General features: G+C 45.5%; 1 protein-coding gene across 2 annotated transcripts in view; it reads left to right on the top strand.

Annotated features, from left to right (window-relative positions):
- ARHGEF7 (Rho guanine nucleotide exchange factor 7) overlaps positions 1–27,311 on the top strand; it is a 184,315-nt gene that overhangs the window by 44,315 nt on the left and 112,689 nt on the right. For both annotated transcript variants that reach the window (XM_075590690.1, XM_075590691.1), the window contains exons 3-4: positions 13,830–13,914; positions 15,606–15,736. In XM_075590690.1, the coding sequence (XP_075446805.1) occupies positions 13,830–13,914; positions 15,606–15,736 (216 nt within the window). The remainder of the gene's footprint in view (positions 1–13,829; positions 13,915–15,605; positions 15,737–27,311) is intronic.

Here is a 27,311-nt window from a genome sequence, read left to right as displayed (position 1 = left end):
TACAACCTCCATGCAGGCAGCATGGTTCTGAGGTAAGCGGCGACCTGAGGGACATCCCCACTCCCATCTCCTGCCCCGCGGCCTGTCCCGCGGTGACAGGGTGAAGCGGGGACAGGAGGGACATCCCCGCTCCCATCTCCTGCCCCGCGGCCTGTCCCGAGGTGACAGGGGGAAGCGGGGACAGGAGGGACATCCCCGCTCCCATCTCCTGCCCCGCGGCCTGTCCCGCGGTGACAGGGTGAAGCGGGGACAGGAGGGACATCCCCGCTCCCATCTCCTGCCCCGCGGCCTGTCCCGAGGTGACAGGGGGAAGCGGGGACAGGAGGGACATCCCCGCTCCCATCTCCTGCCCCGCGGCCTGTTCCGAGGTGACAGGGGGAAGCGGGGACAGGAGAGACATCCCCGCTCCCATCTCCTGCCCCGCGGCCTGTCCCGCGGTGACAGGGGGAAGCGGGGAGCGGAGGGACATGCCCGCTCCCATCTCCTGTCCCGCGGGATGAATATGCGCTAAAGCGCGGCGGCCATTTTTTTTTCTCGCGACCCCGTTAGTAACGCGGTGGTCTTGGGGTGGACCCCGAGACCCGCGTTATAACGGGGTTTAGCTGTATATAGCAATGTTCTGAACATATTCTTCTTTCTCTCTCACTCCCTGCTTCTCTTTGCTATAACTGAGACCTGGCTCACTCAGTCTGACTCTGCTCTGGAAGCTGCCCTCTCCTATGGTGGCCTTTCCTTCTCCCACACTCCGCGCCCTGATGGCAGGGGTGGAGGCGTGGGGCTCCTGCTCTCCTCTCTCTGCCGTTACCGAACCCTTCCTATTCCCCCCTCTCTTGCTTTTCCCTCCTTTGAGGCTCACACTGTCCAGATCTTCTCTCCTCTCCCGGTCCATGTGGCGGTCATCTATCGCCCACCTACCTCTACTCATTCCCCTTCTGCCTTTCTCTCTCACTTTGAATCCTGGCTCTCTTTCTTTCTCTCCTCAGACTCCCCTGTTCTTCTCCTTGGGGACTTCAATTGCCACATTGATGACCCCTCTCTCCCTTGGGCTTCCCGCTTTCTTTCTCTAACCTCTTCTTTTGGCCTTCAACAGTGGACTGCAGCCAGCACCCACAAGGATGGCCACTACTTAGACCTGGTTTTCACTAAAAACTTCTCTCTCTCTGATTTCTCCATTTCCCCTTTTCCTCTCTCTGACCATCACCTCATCTCATTCTCTCTATCTCGCTTCTCCCCTTCTCCACCTCCATCTACCCCCCGGTTCTGCAGAAACCTGCGCTCTATTCACTTACCTGACGTTGAGTCCACTTTAAGCTCCACCCTCTCCTCTCTCAGCTCTGCTACAGACCCTGACAACCTGGTCAGAAACTACAACTCTGCCTTGTCCTCGTCTCTTGATCTACATGCCCCGCTTTCTCTCTGCCGCACTCGCCCTTCTAACCCTAGACCCTGGCTAAATTCCCACACGCGCATGCTGCGTTCCTCCACTCGTTCCTCTGAACACCTCTGGAGGAAGTCTCACACTCTCGCAGACTTCCTTCACTACAAATTTATGCTATCCTGTTTCAACTCTGCCCTCTCACAAGCTAAACAAGCCTATTTTTCTGCACTAATCAACATGCACAAGTCTAACCCACGGCGACTGTTCTCTGTCTTTGATACTCTACTCAAACCACCCTCAGCTGCCTCTCCTTCCTCCATCTCCGCTCAGGACTTTGCTGACTATTTTAAGGAAAAGGTGGAATCCATACGGCAGAACATCCCCTCTGTTTCTTCCTCCTATCCTACACCTCTTCCTAACTCTCCTCCTGCCTTCCTTGACTCTTTTTCCACTGTCTCAGAGGAGGATGTGTCGCTGTTGATCGCCTCTTCTCCCTCTACCACTTGCCCTCTTGACCCCATTCCCTCCCATCTCCTAAAACCTCTTGCTCCTACTATAATCCCTACGCTCACGCACATTTTTAACTCCTCCCTCTGCTCTGGAACCTTTCCATCCTCCTTCAAACATGCAACAGTCATACCATTACTCAAAAACAGCAAGCTTGACCCTACCTGTCTTTCTAACTATCGACCTGTCTCCCTCCTGCCTTTTGCCTCTAAACTCCTTGAACGTCTTGTATTCTCTCGCTTGCTCCATTTTCTCAACACCTATTCTCTCCTAGACCCTCTACAATCTGGCTTCCGCTCTGCTCACTCCACCGAAACAGCCCTCACTAAAATAACTGACGACCTCCATGCTGCCAAAGACAGAGGTCATTACACTCTGCTCATATTACTCGACCTCTCTGCAGCATTTGACACCATGGACCACCCTCTTCTCCACATTCTCCATACTCTAGGTATTCGGAACAAAGCTCTATCCTGGATCTCATCCTACCTCTCCCATCGTACTTTCAGTGTCTCTTCTGCTAACACCTCCTCCTCCTCTATTGATCTCTCTGTGGGGGTACCCCAGGGCTCTGTCCTGGGACCTCTTCTCTTTTCTCTGTACACACTCTCTCTAGGTGACCTAATAACATCTTTTGGGTTTAATTATCACCTCTATGCCGACGACACACAAATATACTTTTCAACACCTGTCCTTACACCTGCTGTACAAACCAAAGTTTCTGAATGTCTCTCTGCTATATCATCCTGGATGGCCCTCTGCCGCCTTAAACTCAACATGGCTAAAACAGAGCTCCTCATACTTCCTCCCAAACCTGGCCCTTCTACCTCCTTCCACATTACTGTTGGAACTACAATCATTCACCCAGTAGCCCAAGCACGCTGCCTAGGGGTCACACTCGACTCCTCTCTCACATTCGCCCCTCACACTCAAAACATTTCTAAAACTTGTCGCTTTATCCTCCGCAATATAACAAAGATACGCCCTTTCCTCTGTTGCTCGACTGCTAAAACTCTGACTCAGGCCCTCATTCTCTCCCGTCTTGATTACTGTAACCTCCTGCTGTCCGGCCTTCCTGACTCACCTGTCTCCCCTACAATCTATCCTAAACGCTGCTGCCAGAATCACTCTACTCTTTCCTAGATCTGTCTCAGCATCTCCCCTCATGAAATCCCTCTCCTGGCTTCCGATCAAATCCCGCATCTCACATTCCATACTTCTCCTCACTTTTAAAGCTTTACATTCTTCTGCCCCTCCTTACATCTCATCCCTAATTTCTCGTTATGCACCATCCAGACTCTTGCGTTCTTCTCAAGGATGTCTTCTTTCTACCCCCTTTGTATCTAAAGCCCTCTCCCGCCTTAAACCTTTCTCACTTTCTGCCCCACACCTCTGGAATGCCCTTCCCCTCAGTACCCGACTAGCACCCTCTCTATCCACCTTTAAGACCCACCTTAAGACACACTTGCTTAAAGAAGCATATGAATAGCACTGTGGATATTCTGAACACGATACATAAAGCTTGGCCCCCTGCAGACGCACTTACCAGAACTCCCTCCTACTGTCTCTGTACGTTCTACCTACCAATTAGACTGTAAGCTCCTCGGGGCAGGGACTCCTCTTCCGAAATGTTACTTTTATGTCTAAAGCACTTATTCCCATGATCTGTTATTTATATTATCTGTTATTTATTTGATTACCACATGTATTACTACTGTGAAGCGCTATGTACATTAATGGCGCTATATAAATAAAGACATACAATACAATACAATATAGTAGTATGTAAATGATTGGGCTGCAATTACACTTACTTTTTTTTTTTCTCTTTAGGTGAAACAAGATTTAACATTTTAGAGTGAAACAGATATCTCCTCCCAAGATCAATTATTTCTCCACAAAGTCTAGCAATGACCAAACCAATGCACAGGCATATATATATATAGTTGGTTGTGTAGGCTACACTGGATTAAATGGCATCTGTTTACCTTTGAGAAAATGTAATGTATGTTGCGCTCTATGGGGGTATATTCATTAATCTGTGACAATGCTGATCAGGCACTGCCTCACAAACTCTGACATGGCACTGTTTTTAATGAATAAACCCTATGTATTTGGATTCACAATCCGTGGCGGACTTACGTTTTTGCTGCACGAGGGCGGCCCTCCTCTATAGCGTAGTGACGTCACGGCAGCATCTGACGCCGTGTTGTCATGGCAACGTGTCGTGACGCTATAGAAGGGGGCCGCTGCGGAAAAGTTACACTCTAACTCTTACATTTCCTTCCCCCAACAATTGCCGCACCCAAAAAAAATTGCTGCTATAGACTACTCAGCCTGATGGGAAATCCGCCCCTGTTCACACAGCACAAATTCTGATGAACCAGTTCATGCTTTTTTACTCTGGGCTATTGTGAGTTATTGAATTTGTTCTCCAATACCGTAACCTTGTTCCTCCAGTTCATAGCTAACAATGTAGGTGTTCACATCTATTATTTACATTCGGTTACAAACCTAGTCCCTTATTGTAATGGAAATCTCATAACATTATGGGTCGAGGAGTTGGCTCCTCTGTATGTGCTTTAATAAGGAGTTTAAATGAGGTTATGTGAAAATGTACAGTGCTAAACTTTCCGAGTGGCTGGACTGAAACCTAAACTAATAATAATAAAAGAATAAAATACTGTAAATACAAGGTAGTCTTCAACAAATAACAAACAGCATATTTCTATTAATTTATCTTTACAAATTATATAGCAATAATAAGAGGGGAAAGGAGGGTGGGAGAGAGCTCTTGCTACAGTCTGTACAGGCATACCCCACATTAATGTACGCAATGGGACCGGAGCATGTTTGTAAAGCGAAAATGTACTTAAAGTGAAGCACTACCTTTTCCCCACCTATCGATGCTTGTACTGTACTGCAATAGTCATATACGTACATAACTGATGTAAATAACGCATTTGTAACAGGCTCTATAGTCTCCCCGCTTGCGCACAGCTTCGGTACAGGTAGGGAGCCGGTATTGCTGATCAGGACGCGTTGACAGGCACATGTGCGAGCTGCTGTTTGCCTATTGGGCGTTATGTCCTTACTCGCGAGTTTACTTAAAGTGATTGTCCTTAAACCGGGGTAAGCCTGTGCTGAGTTGGTGGTGCCAGGGGTACAGATAAATGAGAAGAACAACTTGCCAAAGCAAGTAAAAAGATCCCCTATGGTGCAGCACTCGCCAGAATGAACGTATATGAGTAAATCTATCACGTAATCTTTAATGGTTGATACTAAGTAAAGTATATGGGTGGACAAAAACAAATAGCACATAAACAACTAATCACTGATTCAGTAATTGTAATAAAACAAATATTAAATTGGTACTCTCGCTCTGATATAGGATAAGCTAAAGCGTATGATAAGGGGGTAGCCAAAGATGGGGGTAGGTGAGTAATATGGTAGCTCAGGATGACCGTTACCCAGGGTAAATCCACAAGCTAAATTGCCCAACAGTAATGAGTGTGGGTCTACTAAACTAAACTAGGTATATCAGCACTGGGTTGTGAGTTCAATTTATCCCACTAGGACAGGAGCCATACAGCTGGTGGGAATAGTGTGTGAACACAAGGCATCTGTGGGTTAAACAACTCGAGGTATAGTCCCTATTGTATCCCGATCGTGCTGCCTACACAGTATTGTAATAGCCAGAAGTTTGCATATGGAATGTCGTTTTGCAAGGGAAAATGCTCAATGTGCAATGCACAGCTCCCTTTCTTACAGTATTTGTCTTTGTGTAGTCCAATAGGAAATGTTGGCACCCTATAGTCAAGTGAAACTAAACATACTGCTGCACGCTACATATACTCCATATGAAGCACACAAAATACTTGCTCTGCATAACTAACTGATTGCAGTTTGCTTGGGCACATTTGGGGTTATGCAGGGACAATGATAGGTGGTGGTTGCCGGCTATTTAATTACAACAGTGTGACTTTTATATCTGTGGGTACAATTAACAGAAGTTAATGTTTCTATTTAAACTCTCATTTAGAACATTGCTTTTTTTTATTGGGCCTGGAGAAAGTGTATTTGGTTTTACAAGTCTTCACAATGTCTTTTTTTCTTTCTTGGTTGATTTTTTATTTTATTTTTTATTATCAAGTACAGGTAATTAAAAATGGCGGTTTGCTGTCTTCTAATCCAGGTGTGCGCAAACTGGGGGCGCAAGATTTTCTTTAAGGGGGTTGGCGGTTTGTGGCTATGCACTCTTCCTCAAGGCATTTAAATGCTTGGGACCGCGCGATGCTTGGGACCGCGCGAGGCCTCTGTAACTTCCCTTACCAGGACTCAGTTGGCTTGGGCAACGCGGAGTCAAATGATCCCGCGGTGTCATTTGACGCTTCAGACTGGGTAAAGGGGGACGCGAACAGTGGGGGAGAACAGGAAGGGGGGCGCATGGCAAAAAGTTTGCACACCCCTGCTAATCAATGGAAATACATACTACTGTATACTGTCATTAAAAAAAAAAATCTAACTACATAAATGTTGCAAGCATTAGGGAAAAACTGAATAAAGTAGAAATAGTCCTGTTTGTCCAGCTGGATAGTGCAGAGCAAATGAGTATAGTACTTCAGTATTAGGTGGTACCTTTTTATATTTGGACTAACAATAGATATGACAAGCTTTCGAGAGTTCTCTCTCTTCCTCAGGACAGCAAGACTGATTTACAGAGGTTCCACCAACTTAACACAGATGTAAAAACCAAGATAACAATTCACTAAGGCAGATGTAGGGTTGGGCAATATACCGGTATGATCGTAAATACCGTCGTAATAAAAATGGACGGTAACTGGGCCCTTACCATTGTTTGTTTATTATCGAGGTATTAATGACAGCCTTCACATGCTGCAGCGGTCAAAGGATCCTACTGCTGGTAATCTTCCTTTCTCCCTCCCTCCCTCTTAACCCCTTCGTCCCACCAATGTCTCTTCACCCCTTCCTCCTCCCCCCAATGTCTCTTCACTCCTTCCTCTTCCCACCCAATGTCTCTTATACCCTTCCTCCTGCCTGATGGAGACATTGTGGGGAAGGATGAGGTTAAGAGACACTATATTTCTTTCTTTTTTTATTCTATTGGATGATTATTGTGCAAGGAAAAATCAAGCGCAAATAATATCACAACAAATCAAAAGGTAACACAGATGATATACTATCCTTAATGAGTGCAGCTCCTGACGTAGAATTCAAACCAAATTCAATCAGCAAACGAAGGAGAAACAGGTGCGCAAATCACATCAGGACATGTAAGAGAGAGTAAAAACACCAAATAGTGCAATATTGTCTACTTCAGCAAATTAGCTTCAATGCTGGAAGTTCTATAAAATTTGCACTCACGTGTTTAACGTGAAATGAAAGCGTTGTGGTTATTCAAAGTTACCAACTTATGTCTCCAGACAGGTACTCCAGATCCACATAGAGAGGGGGAAATTCCATATACAAAAAGAGGGGCAAAGCAAAATAGTATAGTACTGTTTTTTTAATGTTAAAAACACAAAGTATTCCACTTACATAAGTGCCTTTGTTTGAGAGCATTCAGACCACACTGGGTCACAGGGTCAGACAAAATATTCACAGCACAGAGCATCCGCTCCACGGATTAGCCCTTGAGGAAGACTTTACAGTGGAAACACGTGTTGGGTGATATCAGTGACCACTAAAGGAGCACTTGTTGATGACATCTGGAGTGGAGGACAACTTTAATCAGCCCAGTACCTGCTGTGACGGCCGTGGAGCGGATGCTGTGTGCTGTGAATATTTTGTCTGGAGACATAAGTTGGTAACTTTGAATAACCACAACGCTCTGATTTCACGTTAAACACGTGAGTGCAAATTTTATAGAACTTCCAGCATTGAAGCTAATTTGCTGAAGTAGACAATATTGCACTATTTGGTGTTTTTACTCTCTCTTACATGTCCTGGTGTGATTTGCGCACCTGTTTCTCCTTCGTTTGCTGATTGGATGATTATTGCAAGAAATTAGTTAATATCGTTGTCATTGGAGTTTGTTTGTTCTCTCCCAACCCTATGCAGATGGGATAGAGAAGGACTGGCAGAGGGAATAGTTAATAAACAGACAGGGCAAGAAATGGATGACATCGATAGTGGGAAATGTATACAGCAAAAAATGAGTACTTCATACTGATGTGGGGTTTCTTACACACAATCAGAATTGCATTCATTGTTTCTCCCTGGCTGTGTTCATCTTACACTTGAATTCCCCTTCACACTGCTGATGGAAAGTCCCACAGGTCCTCCACATTTCTCACTCACATTTACCCATTTATTGCCCTGTCTGTTTATTTACAATCTACAAAAAGAGAGCAACATTAACCCCAAAGATAAGTCACACTCTTCATTTTATCTTTATATTACTGTATCAAAAAACACACATCATTGGCACATGCAACTACAGTACACATTTAAAAACACCCAGTGATTTGTTATCCGTTAAAGTAAATATCATCTAGTCATATGCATTGTGTTATTGCACTGTAAATGTAACACTTCTTAGTACAGGCATACCCCGCTTTAAGGACACTCACTTTAAGTACACTCGCGAGTAAGGACATATCGCCCAATAGGCAAACGGCAGCTCACGCATGCGCCTGTCATCACGTCCTGAACAGCACTACCGGCTCCCTACCTGTACCGAAGCTGTGCGCAAGCGGGGAGACTATAGAGCCTGTTACACATGCGTTATTTACATCAGTTATGCACGTATATGACGATTGCAGTACAGTACATGCATCGATAAGTGGGTAAAAGGTAGTGCTTCACTTTAAGTACATTTTCGCTTTACATACATGCTCCGGTCCCATTGCGTACGTTAATGCGGGGTATGCCTGTATTGTATGCTTTCACCAATTATCTTGCATATATGAAAATACCGAAACAATATACATACATGTATGGGGAATAGACCGTGCATGTCGGGTTTGCAAACATAAAAGGATCCTCCTTTATATGTTATAACCAATGTATCTTGGTTTGTAGCACTCCACATATAAGCACACTCTTCGCATACATTTTGATCACCTGATCTTTGTTGTAAACTGTTCCCATCACATTACCAATTATTATGAAACGTAGTGTCAAATGTGATTTTGGACAGAATAGCAAATTGAAAAATGATGGCAGAAGCCTGTAAACAGAATAATTCACTGATTAACAGTTCCAGTAATTCAGGAAAAAAACAAAAAAGTTTTGAGTCCATAGTGAGATCACGGGTCAGCGTAACCCTGGGCTGCGTCGGCCTCTGGATCCCAGTCACAGTTTGAAGTTACAGGCGCTGTGTCTCCTCGCGTGCCTCAGGAAATCCATGACCCACAACCCATATTTACTATCCCCTGTGCCATTCTTTCCCCACCTCACCTGCCTTGGATTGTTATCTTGGATTTTACATGTGTCAAAGTCGTACAGCAAATAAAAAAAATGCCACTTGTGAGTATGTCTCAGATAGGTGTGCACCCCATGCTAAACTCATGGCACCCCTTTCACTGTCGCCTGACCTGAGGAAGAGAGCGCTCGTGAAAGCTTCTACTAAAATATCAACTATTTGTCCAAATAAAAAATCTGAACAAATTGACCCCTGAAAGTTGAACGTGGCTTGATTTTCCTCCCCATATCATTGTTCCAGTTTTGCCATTTATCACATACAGCACCATGTTGGTGTATTGTGGTGGCATTCTGTTTTTATCCTTTTTGCTATTGTTTTGTGATGGTGTATAAAGATGTCGGAGCAGGGTTGCCATTTCAGTTTTTGGTAGTGGGTGAACTATCAGCGGTGTGCAGCTGAAACCTGTACTTGTCCAGTGAAACACTGCAGCTATGCCTAGATTTTAACAATGCAATCTGTAAAACCGCACGGATCAGAATGCTGCTTCTTGCCTCCATGAAGCTGCAGGTCTCTGTCTCTTTGTTGTGAATGCATCCATGAGAGGGTTGTTTTAGTAGGCGTTGTGCAGTATGTGCTGTTGTGACCAGCAAAGAGTTTCAACTAGTAAAATATAACCGCAAAGGAGATGATATGAATTACCTCAACTAAGCGTGGCTTCTTAAAGCCAATACATTGACATACAATATAATGATAAGCATTTTCTAACAAGCTTTATGAATAACCGATAACGCTGCTGTCTCTGTATTCAGTGACTTCTGTATTGTAAACCTGAGCCTCGTTTCTTAGGTCTTTTTCATGATTTATCTGCTTACCCTGGGCTCTCCACCACTTTGACCAATATGGTATAAAAGGTCTGTACCCTTTCCTGCAGCGACAGGCACTGATGCTTTTGCCAAGTGTATTCATGTTTTACTTTTTTATTTTATTTTTATTTTTTTAACCCAGCTAATGTTTTGTTCGTTATCTTTCTGTACAATGGTTAAACAGTGTTCTGCAGATGGGCTGTAGAATCGGGGAGCTTTGTTGTGCCAGTCTGTTGTGGGGGTGTTGCCGTATAAGCAACAATTGCTTATACCTGTTTTTGTTAAACTGGGGGGAGTTGGGGGTCACCAGGGCTGAATAGCGCTATTTTAAGATATGCGGGATCCCCTGATAACCAACATAATTACCGGTGATGTGCCTTTGTTTAATTCTCCCTCTTCGGGAAACAAAATGGCTGCCAAATCTCTGGCCATTGGAAAGCTGCAACGTCAGTTGTGGCTTTCAACTGGAACGGCCATTTAAATCCCCTTTAAAAAGCAGGAAGCAATACCGCTAGCTTCCCATATGAGTATCTCCAGAACCAGGTGGTCCCCGTAGCCGAATATAGGGAGGTTTCGCTCTGGTGGACCCCCAGGTCCCATACAGGAAAAAGGGTTTAGTTAGTGCTTTAAACTGTGCTCTGCAGGTGTCTGGCGATGAAGATGTCCTTGCAGGGCAGGCCTTTTGGATAGTGAGTGGATTAAAACAAATAATAAAAAGGTGTCTGCAGGAATTTGCTAGTCAAGAGGTCAGTCTGACTTTTTAATAGTGACCGGTTCAGGGCTGGGAAGTAACCCCAAAAAATTGCTACTATAACGTTACAAAAAAAAAATGTATCACAATCACTTTTTCCCCCCTATACATATCTGTGGTAAAAAGAAAATAGAAAGCAAAGAAAACCAATTTTTTTTTTTTAAATATATTTTATAATGGTAATTCCCCCTCATAAATGTGCAACTGAAATAGTCCTTGCGTCACCCTATCCCTAAATCTCATGGATTAGGAGAAAGGGGGCAAAACACAGGAAAGCTTCCTTCTGGGAAACAGGGATGCTGCTGCTATTCATCCGTAGTGTGCTGGGGAGGCAGGGGTGTCACGATCCTGTTGAAGATGCCTTGTCTTAAATAGCTGAAACATCAATTACTTCTAGTTCTGACTGATGCCAATATTGCCATAATGCAATGAATTATGGACTTCTTGTCGTTTGTTATGAACGCAATATTATGGTCATGTTCTTGTATTGCCCAGCTCTAGAAGGGTGTCAGCAATTTCCTGCAGTTTAGTCTATTGGTGAGGTTAAACCATGGTTGCCAGGCGCCTGGTAATGAAGACGTTAAGCAGTGCTCTGGCTGTGATGAGTTTAAGCAATGCACAGCAAATCTCGGCAAGTCTATTAAATATATCTACGTCTTCTACCCTGTACTGCAGAGGTGCGCAAACTGGGGGGGCGCTACATTTTCTGGGAGTGGGTGCAGCGCTTACATTTAAATGAAATGCCGGGGAGCACGCGAGTCCTCTGTATATCCCTTGTCTCCGGCGGCTTCTGGCGACGCGTCTCCATGGCAGCGCAGAGTTGAATGGAAAAGCAACGTTAGATAATGCTGGAGAAAAGGTAAGGGGGAGGGGAGAGCAGACAGGGGGACGCAGACAAAGTTTGCACACCTCTGTGTGTACTGAGTCTTACACTAAGAAAAAATGACACAGCTAAACAGATGGGTTTTTGAGCTGACAGTCCATCAAAAGATTGGTTATGAAGCCAATTATTTTGAAACCATCCTATTAATAAAAATATTAATAACAGGGGTGGATAAGTCCCTGGAGTCTGTGACTTTTCCAGTCACAGCCGCAACCGGCAACATCGCTTCCCATCATGCTTTGCAAACGTTGCCTCCAAAGCAGGGTAGAGCGTGCTATGGCGATGCCGCTTAGTGTGGCGTGTGGTGGAAATTGTTGAGTAGATGGCAAAAGGTTGGGGTGGGGAAGGGAGCAATGTGGTGCGCTCCAGAACTCCTCCCGCCACTGCTTTCAATTCAGACAATGTGTGGCAAGGGGAGGTGTGTGTCCGTGTGTCCTTTCTGCGCGGGTCTGCGTGTAACAGATGCACACTGTGACGCACACTGTGACGCATTGAACCACCTAAAAACCCTGGCTATCGCCAAAGTATTTTATATTTTGCTCCACCCCTGAACAATCATCATAATAATCATTTCTAATCTGAACCCTTTGGGTGCCTATAGACGTAGCTACAATGTCATCAGGTTTGGCACTCCAGGGGCCCCTTGACGTAATAGTTGCGTCATCTAGTTCAGGGGTCTCCCACGCTGTGCCCCGCAATGGCTTTTGTGGGTGCCTGCGCCTAACTGGCCAACCAGTTGATGATACGGCGTAGATCACGTGTCTCCAACATCGTCGATCGCGAACTACCGGTACTTCGCCGGCTACCAGTGAGTAGCTCGCCGCAGTGTCACCGTCAGCTGCTGTGTGTCTCTCTCATGCCGGTGCTAATGGCAGTGATATGACTAGCTTAAAATTGGTGCTTGATGCCTTTTTTGTTTAAAAATTGGCTAAGTATAGTCCCCGTTAAACAATATTTTGTATATGTTGCAGCATGATCTCCTGTCTCTGCCATGTCTGTGACTGGCACCCACACATTGATTTATCCTTGTGTGATTACTTTATCACTGGTGTGAACAAGAGACAAGCATTTAGGAGGAGCTTTCCTTTTATGCTTCCTGTTCCGATTTTATACACTATTTTCCTATTGATTATGTTAATAGGAAGTTGAAAGAGGGATACATTGGTTATTTATTATCTTTTTTTTTTTTTTTTTTTTTAATGCATTTCAATACACAAAATGTTTCCTATTCTTTCTATGAGCGGAAATGGCAGCAACTTTATAGAAGAAGAACTTAAGAAAGAAAAACAGACCCACTGTGTTTTCTGTTCATACAGTATAGCTCTGTTTCCATTACATATATGGGCTGGGATAAGCTAGGGTTCGCTATATCCACCAATCGCATTATTGTAAATAGACTAATCGGAGTCCATGCACAAGTGACAGGAAACCTAGGAGAGATGGAGCATCCTGTTATTCATTTAATTGCTGGATGCAAAATTGGTGAAGAGCTCATCTTGAGAAAATCCACATTGAAGGTCTAGTGGTATCTGCTTCTTTTGGGCAAAAAAAAAGGGAGGGGGGGAGAAATTATTTATATATATATATATATATATATATATATATATATATATTTCCCCTCAGATTATGCTTTTTTTTTTTTTCCCCTCAGATTATGCTTTTAATAGTCCTAACTTTATAATTGTATATGTTAATACACAACCTTTTAAGGTCACAGTGATCTTTTGTCAATGTCTTAAGATTTACACTTGAGGAATGGATCTTCTTGGGGTAACTAATAATTGACAGATGGGACAACCTGAAAAAGGAACACCAATATAGATCTTGAAGTATATACATGGTGCTCAATGTTCTTAACCTTAGATCAGTCTCCTCCCCCATTTTCAATTGCAGTGATGGGTATATCTATATCTGTATATATCTATATCTATCCAATATGAACAGGCTTGTAACCTATTATACTTGTATGTGCAAATTAACTATGTGCCTTGGCCCTTGAGCAGTACAAACCAACTACAGTTAGGTTAAAACTACCTTTTTAATTGTTTTGTGTTTTGCAGACGTTTGATGCAAATGACCTCTATCAGGGACAGAACTTCAACAAGGTGCTGAACTCCCTTGTGCTTCTAAATAAAGTGACAGCAGGTAAGTGTGTGCAGTGTGGTACACTGCCATGCTGCAACATTTCAGAGCAGTCGTAACCAATCACACCCTCTTTTGTGTTTAGCACCTACATGTTCTAGGTTGCACGTGTCCAATATTGTTTGATTCACCGTTCCCAAGACAAAGTCCACTTGCACTATTGCAGGTTTTGTTTTACCCAGAAATCTCCCAATACACATTGTCTGACATGTTCTGGTGACTGTGCCTTTTGCAGTGTCTCCTTCCAGCTGCTTCCTCCTGTAACATGTAGCGCTAAACAATGAGCACGCAAATCAGGGCGGCTTGTCTGCGGAGAACGGACATCCTGTTCATCTCCTTCCTTGGAAAACACTGGCTGTGTTATCTGTCTTACAGAGCACTTGCAGGTTTAACCTCTTCTTAGCTGTGTATTACTTATGTTCCATATTGGTAAAGCAAGAGGGAGGATGTTATTGCGTGAATTACTGAGATCTGGGAGACCCACGTGGACATGCACCTCTAGTGACTGGGGAAGTCCCCATATATCTTTGTGCCTCAGCTTCGAAAGCATTAGATTGTATGCGCTTCAGGATAGGATTGTATTTTATATTTATAAGTACAGTCTGTGCCATAACCTTACAATATGCTGTATATATCTCTGTGTGTGTGTGTGTTTTTTAATCTATCTATATATATCATACAATGCGCGCACACAAATACAGGACCACTTGACCAGGCTTACACACAAGTGTGTAATTGTTTTTAAGTAATATACTATAGCTGGAATGCAACTGGTATCTTGGTCCTCAAACTGGGACCTTTCTTCATGTAATAACACATCAACACTGTTCTTCTTTGTTGTTTAAATGCCCTTTATCGAAATGTCTAATGCTGTACAGCGGTTTCCCTGTTATAACGTGCTGTAATGTACGTTTTGTATGTATGTATGTCTTTATTTATATAGCGCCATTAATGTACATAGCGCTAATGTACATAGCGCTTCACAGCGGTAATATACGTGATAATCATATAAATAACACATAAAGGGGAGAAGTGCTCCAGACATAAAAGTAACATCTAGGAAGAGGAGTCCCTGCTCCGAAGAGCTTACAATCTAATTGGTTGGTAGGAAGAATGTACAGAGACAGTAGCTGGATAGTGAACACCATGTGGGTGGATGCGCAGCCTGGATGGACGCCATTAATGTTGTGTACACATTGAAGATTGGTCCTTGTTGACTATGTACTGCACTACAATGTGAGCATTGTGCTTTTACACCAGTGATGGGTAACTTCAGCCTGGTGCCTGATTTTTATGTTTGGGCTTTTAATCTTTTAAGAGAGGCCCTTTCAATGTATCCTTTTTAGTTGCTCCTGACTATCACTGTGCTAGTTAATTTTATAATTGTGATTTGTGTTGGCAAAAAAAGACATTCTTGCAAACAGAAAATGGTCAAATGCATTACTTTGACATCTGAGGTTGCAGTTCCCTATGGTTGACTTTAAGTTTGAAAGCTGTTTTCTTCATTGTTAAAGATGACGACTGTACTCTGCTGATATGAAGTACACTCTCGCTATTTTGTTCCTTGCTCAAAGCAACATAGGAACTGAAGAATACTGTAGGTACCGGATAAACCTCCAGTGTAGCAGTATCCTTTCCTGTGCCACCTTTAATTCCTACGTAACCTGTTTTCCTCTGTGATCGGATTCTTCTAGATATCGGTTTGGGAAGTGATTCTGTGTGCGCTCGTACTTCTTCTCACCGGATTAAGTCCTTCGATTCCATCGGTTCCCAGTCAATACTTAGCCGCTCTTCAAAATTGTTTCACGGTCAATATCGAAGCCTGGTAAGTAGAAATCAAGTAATAATCTCTCTAAGAACATGACATTTTGGGGTGATTAGTGCCCTGGGTGGAGGAGTTGAAGGCCCCAAGTATAGTGCACTAAATGTTTTATTACAATGATGGCAGTGTACGGATGTCACTGTACCCCTCTGCCTCGTCTGTTCTGGAGACAGCTGCTACAGAGAGCCCCAAAGCAAAATGGCGCTGCAAAAGGGTTTCCCATGGTTTTCCCCTCTGCTTCTCCTGAAATGGCCTTTTTGAATTTGCTACTGTTTATTTCAAGCAGAAAATCCAATAACTGTGGACGTGGTGCAGCCGCTTTCTCGGTTAGACGCAGGGCAGAGCAATTTTATTTGGGATGGGCTTTTCGAGAATTTCCTTGGCCAGTAACACATGAAATGTAGACAGGGAGTGTGTGTGGAAATATTTTAACTCGTCTCCTGCAAATGCCCCTTGTGGCAACACTACGTGTGGGAGAGAGCGCGCAGGTAAGTGGGAGAGAGCGCGCGGGTAAGTGGGAGAGAGCGAGCGGGTAATTGGGAGAGCGCGCGGGACTGTGTGTAAGTGGGAGAGAGCACGTGGGACTGTGTGTGTGGTGTATACGCACACAAGGGGCAGTGTGTGAGGGAGAGAGAGGCGTGGAGGGGGAGACTGGTTTATTGGGGGTGGGGGGCGCGAGGTGGGGTTCCCCACAATTTCAAAATCGAAATCTGAGGTTCCCAAACTATAAAAATGGTTGAAAACCACTGCCATAGAGCATAATTCAAAGTGATTACCACCTCATTAGCAAAGACTTACCTATCACACAGGTGAATGGTTTCCAATTCTTTACCATGTAGGTAAGTTTGCCTGGGAATGATAAATAAGGCAAGTTCGATACAGCATTTTTCTTTTCTAGACCATGTATTAATGTGTTTATTTCCAGAGGCATGCAATGTCTGCATGGAGGCAATTTGGTTATTGAGTGAAAATAACAAATATAACCACTAATATCAAACCTAACTGGAGTTAAAGATGGGTTAAGGGAACATTGTTGAGTAACCTCAACTGTGCCAAAAGTTTGGAATGTAGATTTAATGTATGCCCTGCTTCCCTTGTGCACTATTATTATCTTTTATTTGTATGGTGCAAACATATTTTACAGCGCAGTACAATGTGGGAAGGAGGACACAACCATTGTATAGCAAAGAGTACATATAAGTGCAGACAAAAAGCTGGGTTCCCCAAAATAGCGTGTTTGCCCTGCACACCACAATGTCAAACGAATGAAGCACTTTAAATGATGGTGCAGTGCGTCAACTTGACAGAATCCCCCTAAAGTTTCACAATCACAAAGGGGTCTACTTGTTTCACAATGTTGTGCTGCCCTCGCCTTTAAAAAACATTAAATGTGTGACATTTGTAGAAGACCGTTTCACCGGAAGTGTGCGCATGTCTTGTGCGTATGAATCATTGTATTTGCTTAGCTAACCGTTTGTGCAACACTTTACAAACTGTCAGTACATGGAAATAAAGGGCAAACAGTGGGGATAAGAGCAGGATGTAAATGATCAGGACATAAGGCAAAGGCAGATGCTGCCCTGCAGAGATAAGCAAATGAGACCAGAGGTAGGAGGTCGGTGCTCCAAGTCCAAAACTTCCATGCTACAAATTATATTGCAATTAGTTGTCATTCACAAAATCGTTCTTCATGATGTGTGAAGTAAAGATAGCCTTATGGAGGATATCAGAATAGTGTCTGCACTATGATCGGATATATTATTTAATTGTTAACTACAAAGTCACAGATTACAGCAACCTTGCAATTTTTTTTCATAAACGTAAGCATGCTTAAGAGAGATCTCTAGTGTTCTTGTAACAAGTTTGTTTGTTTCTTGCAAAATTGCCTGGTTGTCCCCATGGCAGTGGGTACCAATGGGTTAAGCTCCACTCCATAGCTGAGATAGGACAGAAAACTTCTACCTGTGGCAGGACCATTAAGAGTTTCACCTCTCCTCCCCAGGTAGTATTTTATTCTGTCCTATTTAGCTGAGGCAACGTTTGTTGTTTGTAAGACGACGGGACATACCTGACTGCTTTAGGTAGTCGAGCCAGAGGCGTTATTGCTTCTTTCTCCCTCCTGAAGCTCGGATGTCCCAAGCTCCAAGGAGGTGCCTGTCTGTGGAGGCGAGGTAACAGCTGTGTTGCAAGAGACCGCTGAGGTACGCAGCTCCAACTACTGCAGGAAGACTGGGCGGAAGCAGGTACTCGCGTGAGTCCTCCTCTCCCCTGCCGCCAGTATCTGCACCAACAACCCATATGGGCAGCAGGCTCTGCTGCAGTGTCGTGGAATCTGTTTATAGCACTTGTTTTTGGCTTCGCTACTTACCCAAGAACCTACACAAAGGTAGTAGTAGTAACACTCGTGGCCGAGCTAAGGAAAGAGGGAGTTCAGATTTTTAATTATCTTGTCAATGTTCTAATAAAAACACAGGACATGCCCCAGTTGCTCCAACTCTTAGGCCTCGGCCAAGGTTCTTGCTGGCACGCTGAGGCTCAGGGAAAGCGGGTGCTTTCCCTGGCCTTAGACAGCGCACCGTCCAAAGGCGTGTCGGCGGGCGGGCCAGTGACGTCACGGAGCTGGTACGCCCTCATTGGGCGAACCACTCACGTGACCGGCCCTGCGCTCCGGCAAGCGCTTGATTTTCAAATTTCCCAAAGACCTACGCTTACGCAAGCGCTTGCGTAAGCGTAGGCGAGCCCCTACTAAAGCCGCTCTCATTGTGGCTGTAGGGGCTCACTGGTAAGTACCAGCGCGCCTCAGCCGCGCTGACCATGCCCGAGGCCTTAGCAAGAGTACTGGATTTCCTGTCGTTACACGGTTGGCTAGTCAACTTCGAAAAATGTCTGCTGATCCCAAAACACAACTTAAAGTTTTTATGAGTACAGTTCAATACACTGCGAGCCACAATTTTTCTTCCCTACCACAAGAGAGAACCTAAAGGATATGGTCAAAGCGGCCAGAGCCAGCGACCTGTTGCAAGCTCGGCAATGAATTAAACTATTAGACACTGTAAGGAATCCGCTCCACGGTTTACTGGTTGCCTTACCTTGCAGACCGGTGCAGTTCTGGAACAGCTCTCCTGAGGTTTGCTGCAGCCTGGATTCACTATACACTCCCTCTGGTATCTACTGCAGCTGTATACACTCCCTCTGGTATCTACTGCAGCTGTGCAGCCTTTCACTGCAACCTATACTTGCATTCACTCATTAGGAGCAGTACCTTCACACCCCCGCCGGGGATTGGCCCGCTGGCCTTTAAGTACTGTCTTCCCATAATGCTCCCTGCCGAGCATAGTCCTAACTGGATGTCACTACTGTTTTGCCACAAGCTCTCGCTTGTTCTCCTATGCTGATACCAGGTTCCGCCCTGCGTCCTTCAGCTTCCTTCAAGCCGCTTGTTCTTCTATGCTGATACGGAGGTTCCGTCCTGCGTCCTTCAGCTTCCTGTTCTCCTGCACTGAAGCGGATGTTTCGTCCCTGCTTCCTTCAGCCTCCTGGATTCCTGCACTGAAGCGGATGTTTCGTCCCTGCTTCCTTCAGTCTCCTGGACTCCTGCTCTGAAGCGGAGGTTTCCCTGTGTATCTCCAGCTTCCTGGTTCCTGGGGCCTACTCTTTCCCTAATCTAGAGAGGCCGTGTCCTGGTTCCTGCGCTGTTACAGAGGATTCCCCAGCCGCTCAGGACTCTTGCGCTGTAGCACTGGTGCACCCGTGCAGCAAAGCGGTGTGCTACTCTGGTCTGCCTACCATCTCCTGTGACCAGTACCATGGGCCATGGTCGTCGCTCGCGCAGAGGCCAACCCCGCGCTCCTAAGCTGAAGCGGGGCTCTCCTGACTACCTGTTGCCGAACTCTTGCCTGAACAATGTTTATCCTGATGTCTCCTGTCCTGACCCTGGCTTATACAACGACGACGCTGTCTTCTCCTTTCCTGATTCTGCTACGTATGACAACGAACTGCGCAATCCGGATCAGCCTGCGCGGTCTCAGGTCGGTGCTTTTACAACCCCACCTCAGCCTCGTGGTCCGACCCTGGTTTGTGGCGAGCAGAACCCTGACAGTATGCTCGGCCACACAAACTCGGACCCCGCTGAGGTGTGGGTTGGTAAGTTTTTTCTTGAAAACCTGTCCCGGTCTGTAGACCAGTCCCAGTTTGAGAATGATTATTTTTTGTGCGATATAATACCCCTGATGGAAGATCCGTTTATGTCGGAGGGCTTAACTCCCTTGCAAAAGAAATGCCGTAATGATCTGGTTGGTAAGGCTTGCTGCCTCAGAGACTTAAAACAGTATCTGGCCAGTGTTTTGGCCATTGCAAACAGTGCTTTCTCCCCTGATTCCCCCTTTGCTGGGGATGAGGTGAGCCCTGTGGAACTGGTCAACGCCTGTAATACACTCAATGCCCTGGCTTTATCTTTGGACATTCCTTTGGTACTCCCGGACCCTTCCGTCATGGTGGCTTTCGCTCACGAGACGCTGCATATACTTTCCTGCGTATTGGATGATCACTTGTTAAAACAGGATCGTCTTTTGGCCTCTAACGCCATCCTTTTTGCGGTTTCCCTCGGCTGCCAGTCCTGTCGCTAAACCGGGAGACGTATCTCCCTCTCCAGGAGATGACCCAACGGAACCATTACCAATATCTCCCAGCGTAGTAATTGCCACAGTCCCTAGCTCTGATTGTATGCCCGGGTTCCCTGACACCAATGATAGGTTTACGTTAACCCCTGCCGATCAGTCCTGTGAGGTTCCCCTGGAGGATACATATGTTTCTCTACCCAACACTAATGTTCTAGTATCAGAGAATAGGTTCATTAGTTCTCCTATTTCTAGCTCAGAAGCCCTTTCTCTAGGTCTTGAGGGTTTTCCAGCTTTAACCCCTGCCGATCAGTCCTGTGAGGTTCCCCTGGAGAATACATATGTTTCACTAACCAACACTAAGGTTCTACTATCAGAGAATAAGTCCCTTAGTTCCCATATTTCTAACTCCGAATCTGTCACTCCAGGTCTTGAGGGTTTTCCAGCTTTAACCTCTGCTAGGCAGTCCTGTGCGCTTTCCCCGTCAGAGAAGGAATCCCTAAGTTCTGTTCCCAGGGTCATTTCTGTATTAACCTCTGTGGGGCAGCTCTCTGAGTTTCCCTTGGTAAATCCCTGTTCTCTGTCAGCCATGGTCACGGCCCCTAGCTCCAGAGGAGAGATTCCTGGTCTCTCCTAATACAGAGAGAAGATTACCTATGTTTTACTCTCAGGCATTGTCTGCATTAACCCCTGTAAACTCTTGCTGCCTCCAAGTTAATGCCTTCGTTTTAGCCTCAGAGAATGAGTCCACAAGTCAGACAGCAGAGGTTGCATTGAGGGATTCCCATAACCGTACGGAGTCCTTAGATATTCTTTGCTATAAATCCCCTGCTTCAGCTCAAGTTTCCGCAGTTTCGTCTCCGGAGACTTCGGCTAAAGTTCTGGTTCCTGATAAATGTATTCAGGAGTCAGGTTTTTCCCTAAGCTTGGTCGCAGAGTTCCTTCTCCCGGGTATTTCACTGAACCAGCCTGTCGCCCACATAGCGGTGATCCCTGCTTCAGCGCATAGTTCCCACATTATGGAGTCTGCAGTAATTTCTGGTTTCCTAGACATTCCTTACCAAATACCTACTTCAGAGACCAGTACAGTTATGATTAACCCCCGTGTACTGTCTGAGTTCTCCTCCTCTTTAAGCTTAGGGTTAAAGGCATACAGTAGTCTGTATGTCCCTCCTGGGGTTCATATTGTGTTCCCAGGAATGTTTGCTGACGCACGGTTTTCTCCCAAAAGTGACGCTTTTTCATATAGATTAGTAAAAAGCTTGCACACTGTTTCCCTTTTCGCTGAATTGTGTCTTACTAGTTTTGAGACTCTGAGAGGTAATGATTCTCCTTCTGATTCTGAAGCTCTTTCTACAATGAGTATCCTGTCTGGGGGTCCCCCTGATTTCTCTCTCCAGGCTAATTCTCCAGGGATCAGCATATCTGTGGTCACTCCCTTAGTACTGTCTGAGGACACCATGCATATATTACAAGTCCTGGGGTTTAAATCTGAGCTTTTTAGCTGTCCTGCCTTTGCTGAAACCCAGTCCCTCAGTACTGTGTCTAAATATGCCCCAGCAAACATGGGGTTACTCTGGGAGGAAATTAAAGCTCCTGTTTTAAAGGGTATTTTTTCTCATATGTCCAGCAAATCTAGAACCTCAGTAATTGTTTCTAATTTACTTATCTTTACATCTGATTTTTTCTCTAATCAAACCCAGACACCCTCACTATCGGTTAGGAGTCCTGTGATCAGAGATTTTGCACTAGAAAACACACCTATTCATGTTTTTGTCAGGTTAGGTACCCCTGTGGTTAGGGCCATTGCAGTTTTAGAGAGGACTTCTTGTACTCCTAAGGTGCCTGTCATTAAGAGTTTTCATAGTTCATACTTGCTGCTGGTTGATTCTCAGGTCCCTGTCACTGAGGTACAGACTTCAGCTTCTGATGTTAGCTTCCCTCCCACCACTACCCTGGCTCTGCCTTTTTCTCAAGCTACTGATTTGAAAATCCCAAGGACTATTCCTGATTCACTGACAATACTATCTCCCAATGAAGATTTACCATTATTAAAGTGCTCTACTGTTGTTTGCTTCTCTGCTCCTGCTAAACCATGGTTTTGTCCCTCGGAATTTTCGGTTGCCCCTGTTATTTCCTCTTAGTTGGAAATACTCTGTACGTATCCCAAGATTTCGGTCCCTATGCCTGGTTTACTGCTTGCCTTGTCACCTTCCATACCAATACCGGGAGATGCTTCCAACCAGCCTATACCCTTACTAACCATTACCTGGGAGCCTTCTAGAGGAAAAATTCCTCGCAAATTCCAACATGCAGTGGTCAGCCAAGACTTTTTCTGTTACAAAGTTCCTCCTGGTGTATTCGATCAACTATCAGGGCCGCTGATCCTAGATTCAGGTTCCTTTATTAAAGACTGGGCTTTCAGTGGGGGTTCTTCTACCGTTTCTGCTCTGGAACTCTCTGGTTCTTCACAGCCCTGGATTTCCAAGACATTTTGCGAGGCGAGCCATGTACCAAGGATGTTTCTTCCATCAATCTCATATCCTAGAACTGTACTCACCAAAGAACTGCTCGTTTACGGATGCCCTTTCTACCTAAAGAATTTTAGGAACAACTCAATGTCCCCAAGGCCCATGGATGGTCCTGTCTGGCCACAGTTCTCACCGGGGGGTGGGGGTACACTAAGGACTAATCATGAGTCTCTGGAGCACGACTCTAACCCCAATCCTAGACGGTTCAGCAACAATTCCCGGTCCTCCAACTCTATGAGTGCTCATGTTCGCCCGGAGGTCTCGCGTGAAGGGGGGGGTACTGTAAGGAATCCGCTCCACGGTTTACTGGTTGCCTTACCTTGCAGACCGGTGCAGTTCTGGAACAGCTCTCCTGAGGTTTGCTGCAGCCTGGATTCACTCACCAAAGCAATATACACTCCCTCTGGTATCTACTGCAGCTGTGCAGCCTTTCACTGCAACCTATACTTGCATTCACTCATTAGGAGCAGTACCTTCACACCCCCGCCGGGTTATTGGCCCGCTGGCCTTTAAGTACTGTCTTCCCATAATGCTCCCTGCCGAGCATAGTCCTAACTGGATGTCACTACTGTTTTGCCACAAGCTCTCGCTTGTTCTCCTATGCTGATACCAGGTTCCGCCCTGCGTCCTTCAGTTCCCTTCAAGCCGCTTGTTCTCCTATGCTGATACGGAGGTTTTGTCCTGCGTCCTTCAGCTTCCTGTTCTCCTGCACTGAAGCGGATGTTTCGTCCCTGCTTCCTTCAGCCTCCTGGATTCCTGCACTGAAGCGGATGTTTCGTCCCTGCTTCCTTCAGTCTCCTGGACTCCTGCTCTGAAGCGGAGGTTTCCCTGTGTATCTCCAGCTTCCTGGTTCCTGGGGCCTACTCTTTCCCTAATCTAGAGAGGCTGTGTCCTGGTTCCTGCGCTGTTACAGAGGATTCCCCAGCCGCTCAGGACTCTTGCGCTGTAGCACTGGTGCACCCGTGCAGCAAAGCGGTGTGCTACTCTGGTCTGCCTACCATCTCCTGTGACCAGTACCATGGGCCATGGTCGTCGCTCGCGCAAAGGCCAACCCCGCGCTCCTAAGCTGAAGCGGGGCTCTCCTGACTACCTGTTGCCGAACTCTTGCCTGAACAATGTTTATCCTGATGTCTCCTGTCCTGACCCTGGCTTGTACAACGACGACGCTGTCTTCTCCTTTCCTGATTCTGCTACGTATGACAACGAACTGCGCAATCCGGATCAGCCTGCGCGGTCTCAGGTCGGTGCTTTTACAACCCCACCTCAGCCTCGCGGTCCGACCCTGGTTTGTGGCGAGCAGAACCCTGACAGACACTACTTCAGCAAACATTCAGGTGGTGAAGTGGACAAGATTGCATATGAGAATTTTCCAGCAACATTTCTACAGCAGTGCAGGAAATCTACTCCAGTCAATCTCCCTACTAAAGAGGGTAAAGGAGTCTCTAATATGGTGGGAACAGGGCAAGAAACTAAAAAGAGGTTATCTTCTACAGGAGTAGGCCTGGCTCTTGCTCATGAGTGATCCAAGTGTCACAGGCTTGGTTGCCCAACTTGATACCGAGTTAGTCCAGGGAAAATGGCCTGTTAGGTGTCACGAGGTTCTGGCAAATATTCTAGATTGAGAGCAATAATGGAGACGTTGCGTAATTTTATTTTTTTTGCAGATAGAAGGAAACAAGCTAAAAATTTGGTTGAACCATGGTAACCTACCTAAGGATACATGGAGGAACAATAAGTCTTGCTCTTCTGTAAGCAATATCCCCTGTTCTTATTTGGGCAGAGCAACATCTGGTAGATCTCACAGCAATCCATATTGTAGGGAAAGAAAATGTGCACGTCGATTTTTCTGAGCCAAAGTACTCTTAACCCAGAAGAATGGTCCCTGCAAATACTATCTTCAGCTGGTGGAAACGAGGGGATTGCACAGCGAAAGGTCACATGACAGCAGCAGGAAACAAAGCTGAAGAGATTCTTTTTGAGAGTTTTTTCACCCAGAACGGGCCTATGTGGATGTCTTCTCCTTCCCATGGAATTTCCGACTGGCTTATGTATTTCCACCAATTCTCCGGATACAGAGGGTACTCCTGGAAGATAAGACCGGAGAAGGCAGAGGTAGTAGCAATCGTTCCAGACTGGCCATGCACGCACCCTGGCCACGGACCCTGGTTTCTGTCAACTAATCAACATGCTAGCAGACGAGCCATGGCAACTGCCGGTGTTGCCATGTCTCCTGTCCTAGGGCCCAGTACAGCAACCCAATCCAAGCGTTTTGCGGGTTTGACGACTTGAAGATTGAGCGGTCATACAGACCTTAATGGCAGCAAGGAAAATTTGTGTTCACATTTTTGTCGAATTTGGTAACACTTTTATGTTTGGTGTGAGCACCAGAACATGGATTGTTTAGAGCTGCCGGTTCCCGTAATTTTAGAATTCCTACTAGAAGGCTTGGATTTGGATCTCCGTGGTAGTTCCTTTGGGTGGTTCATCCATGGCAGTGCGCACCAATCCCCTCAATATACTTGTTCTTGTTGGTACAGTATTAATATATCTAGATGATGGATTTCAGCTGTGGTATCACCTGATTACCTGAGTTGATGAAGTGGAGCGGTTTATGGTCTTCCCACAGGTAGAAGTTTCCTGTCCTATCTTAGCTATGAGGTAGAACAACCCGCTGGTACGCACTGCCATGGGTGGTCTCTCTAGGAAAAGGAAATTACTGCAAGATAGATAACAATTTTCTCTGCTCGGTGTATGTTTTCTCTGTGTGGTGTTGAAAAGGAATTTTGTCACTCGTGTATGCGTTTGTATCCCATGAAACGTCAGGGCTAAACATTCATTATATTTCGGGGCTTGGCAGATGTTTTTTTGTCTCCCATATCCCTTTTCTGCCCATGTGCCACTCAGTCTTGGTGCCTGTAACAATGAATTATGCACGTAACTGCCAATATTGTACCTTCATCTAGAGTGGTTGTTCTTTCTTCTTTAACAAGGTGTTCTTGATGGTTCATTAGTCGTAGGGGGCCATGTAATTATTTTAACAATATTCTGCTTGTGGTTAGATCTCATCACAGTAGGGTGCATATATCCCTCACTGTGATAGTCTCTGCTCTGGAGTTGATTCCAGGAAATGTATTCATAACCCTTTATGCATAAGTTAGTGTGTTGTAACCCCTTCAATGCAATAGTGTCACCCTGACGCTTAAAAGTTTGGTAACTTGAGGTAACTACAAAACCCCTTACTCATTGCTTTTATGTATATCTTTATTTGCACGTGGTACTTTACAGCAGTAATACATGTGACATATTAATAGGAGACATCATGGGAATAAACGCTTCATATTTAAAAGTAGACCTTTGGAAAAGGTGTCCCTACCCCAAAGAGCGTGCAATCTAAGTAGTAAGTAGGGAGAACTTAGAGACAGTAGGAGGGTGTTTTGGTAAGTGCGTCTGCAAGGGGTCATGGTCCGTGCGTATGAGATGTATAGTATTAGCCAACAGAGCTACCCAAAAGCTTAATTTAAAGAGGTGTTTTAAGACAGGCCTTATAGGTGGATAGAGAGGGTGCTTGTCGGATATTGAGAGGAAGGGCAATCCGGAGGTATGTGTCAGGAAGAGAGAGGTTTTAGATGAGAGAGGGCCCTGGAACCGAAGAGGTAGACAGGCGACATCCTTGAGCAGAATGCAAGAGGCGAGCATCGCCCGTTTAGGGCAGAGATGTAAGTAGCTGCAGAAGAGTGTATAGCTTTTAAAGAGAGCAGAATAATTTTTTAAGTAATACAGGATTTAATAGGAAGCCAGGAGAGGTATTTCACAGGAAACGAGCCGAGACAGATTTAGGAGAGTAAAGCGATTTTAGCAGCAGTGTTTAGGATAGATTGTAGGGGAGACAGGTGAGAGGCAGGAAGGCCGGGCAGTAGAAGGTTACAATAGTCGAGACGGGAGAGAATGAGGGCCTGCATTAACGTTTTAGCAGTAGATCAACACAGGAAAGGGCGTTTTTTTGCAATGTTGCGCAAGTAAAAGTGACCGGTTTTAGCTACATTGTGAATTTGAGAGGAGAATGTGAGGGAGGAGTCAAATGTGACAGCGGAGCAGCGGGATTGTGATACTGGGTGTATGATAGTGCTGCCAACAGTAATGGGAAAAGGAGGCAGTAGGGCCCGGCTTGGAGGAAGTTTGAGGTGCTCCGTCTTTGGCATGTTAAGTTAGTCAGCGAAGGGCCATCCAGGATGATCTAGCGCAGAGGTGCGCAAAGTGGGGGGCGTGAGATTTTTCTGGGGCGCGTGGGCGTTTGCAGAGGCACTGCGCTTTTCCCCAAGGCATTTCAATGAAATGCAGAGGGATCGTGTGAGGCCTCTGCAGCATCAACTTACCTTTACTCTGCTGACGTCAGGACTCTTCTCCATGGCAATGAGGCGTCAAATAACGCCG

The sequence above is a fragment of the Ascaphus truei genome, chromosome 3, assembly GCF_040206685.1.
Source record: "Ascaphus truei isolate aAscTru1 chromosome 3, aAscTru1.hap1, whole genome shotgun sequence".
NCBI lineage: Eukaryota > Metazoa > Chordata > Amphibia > Anura > Ascaphidae > Ascaphus > Ascaphus truei.
Note: the sequence above shows the minus strand (reverse complement) of the source record. Positions and strands in the feature narration are given on the sequence as shown.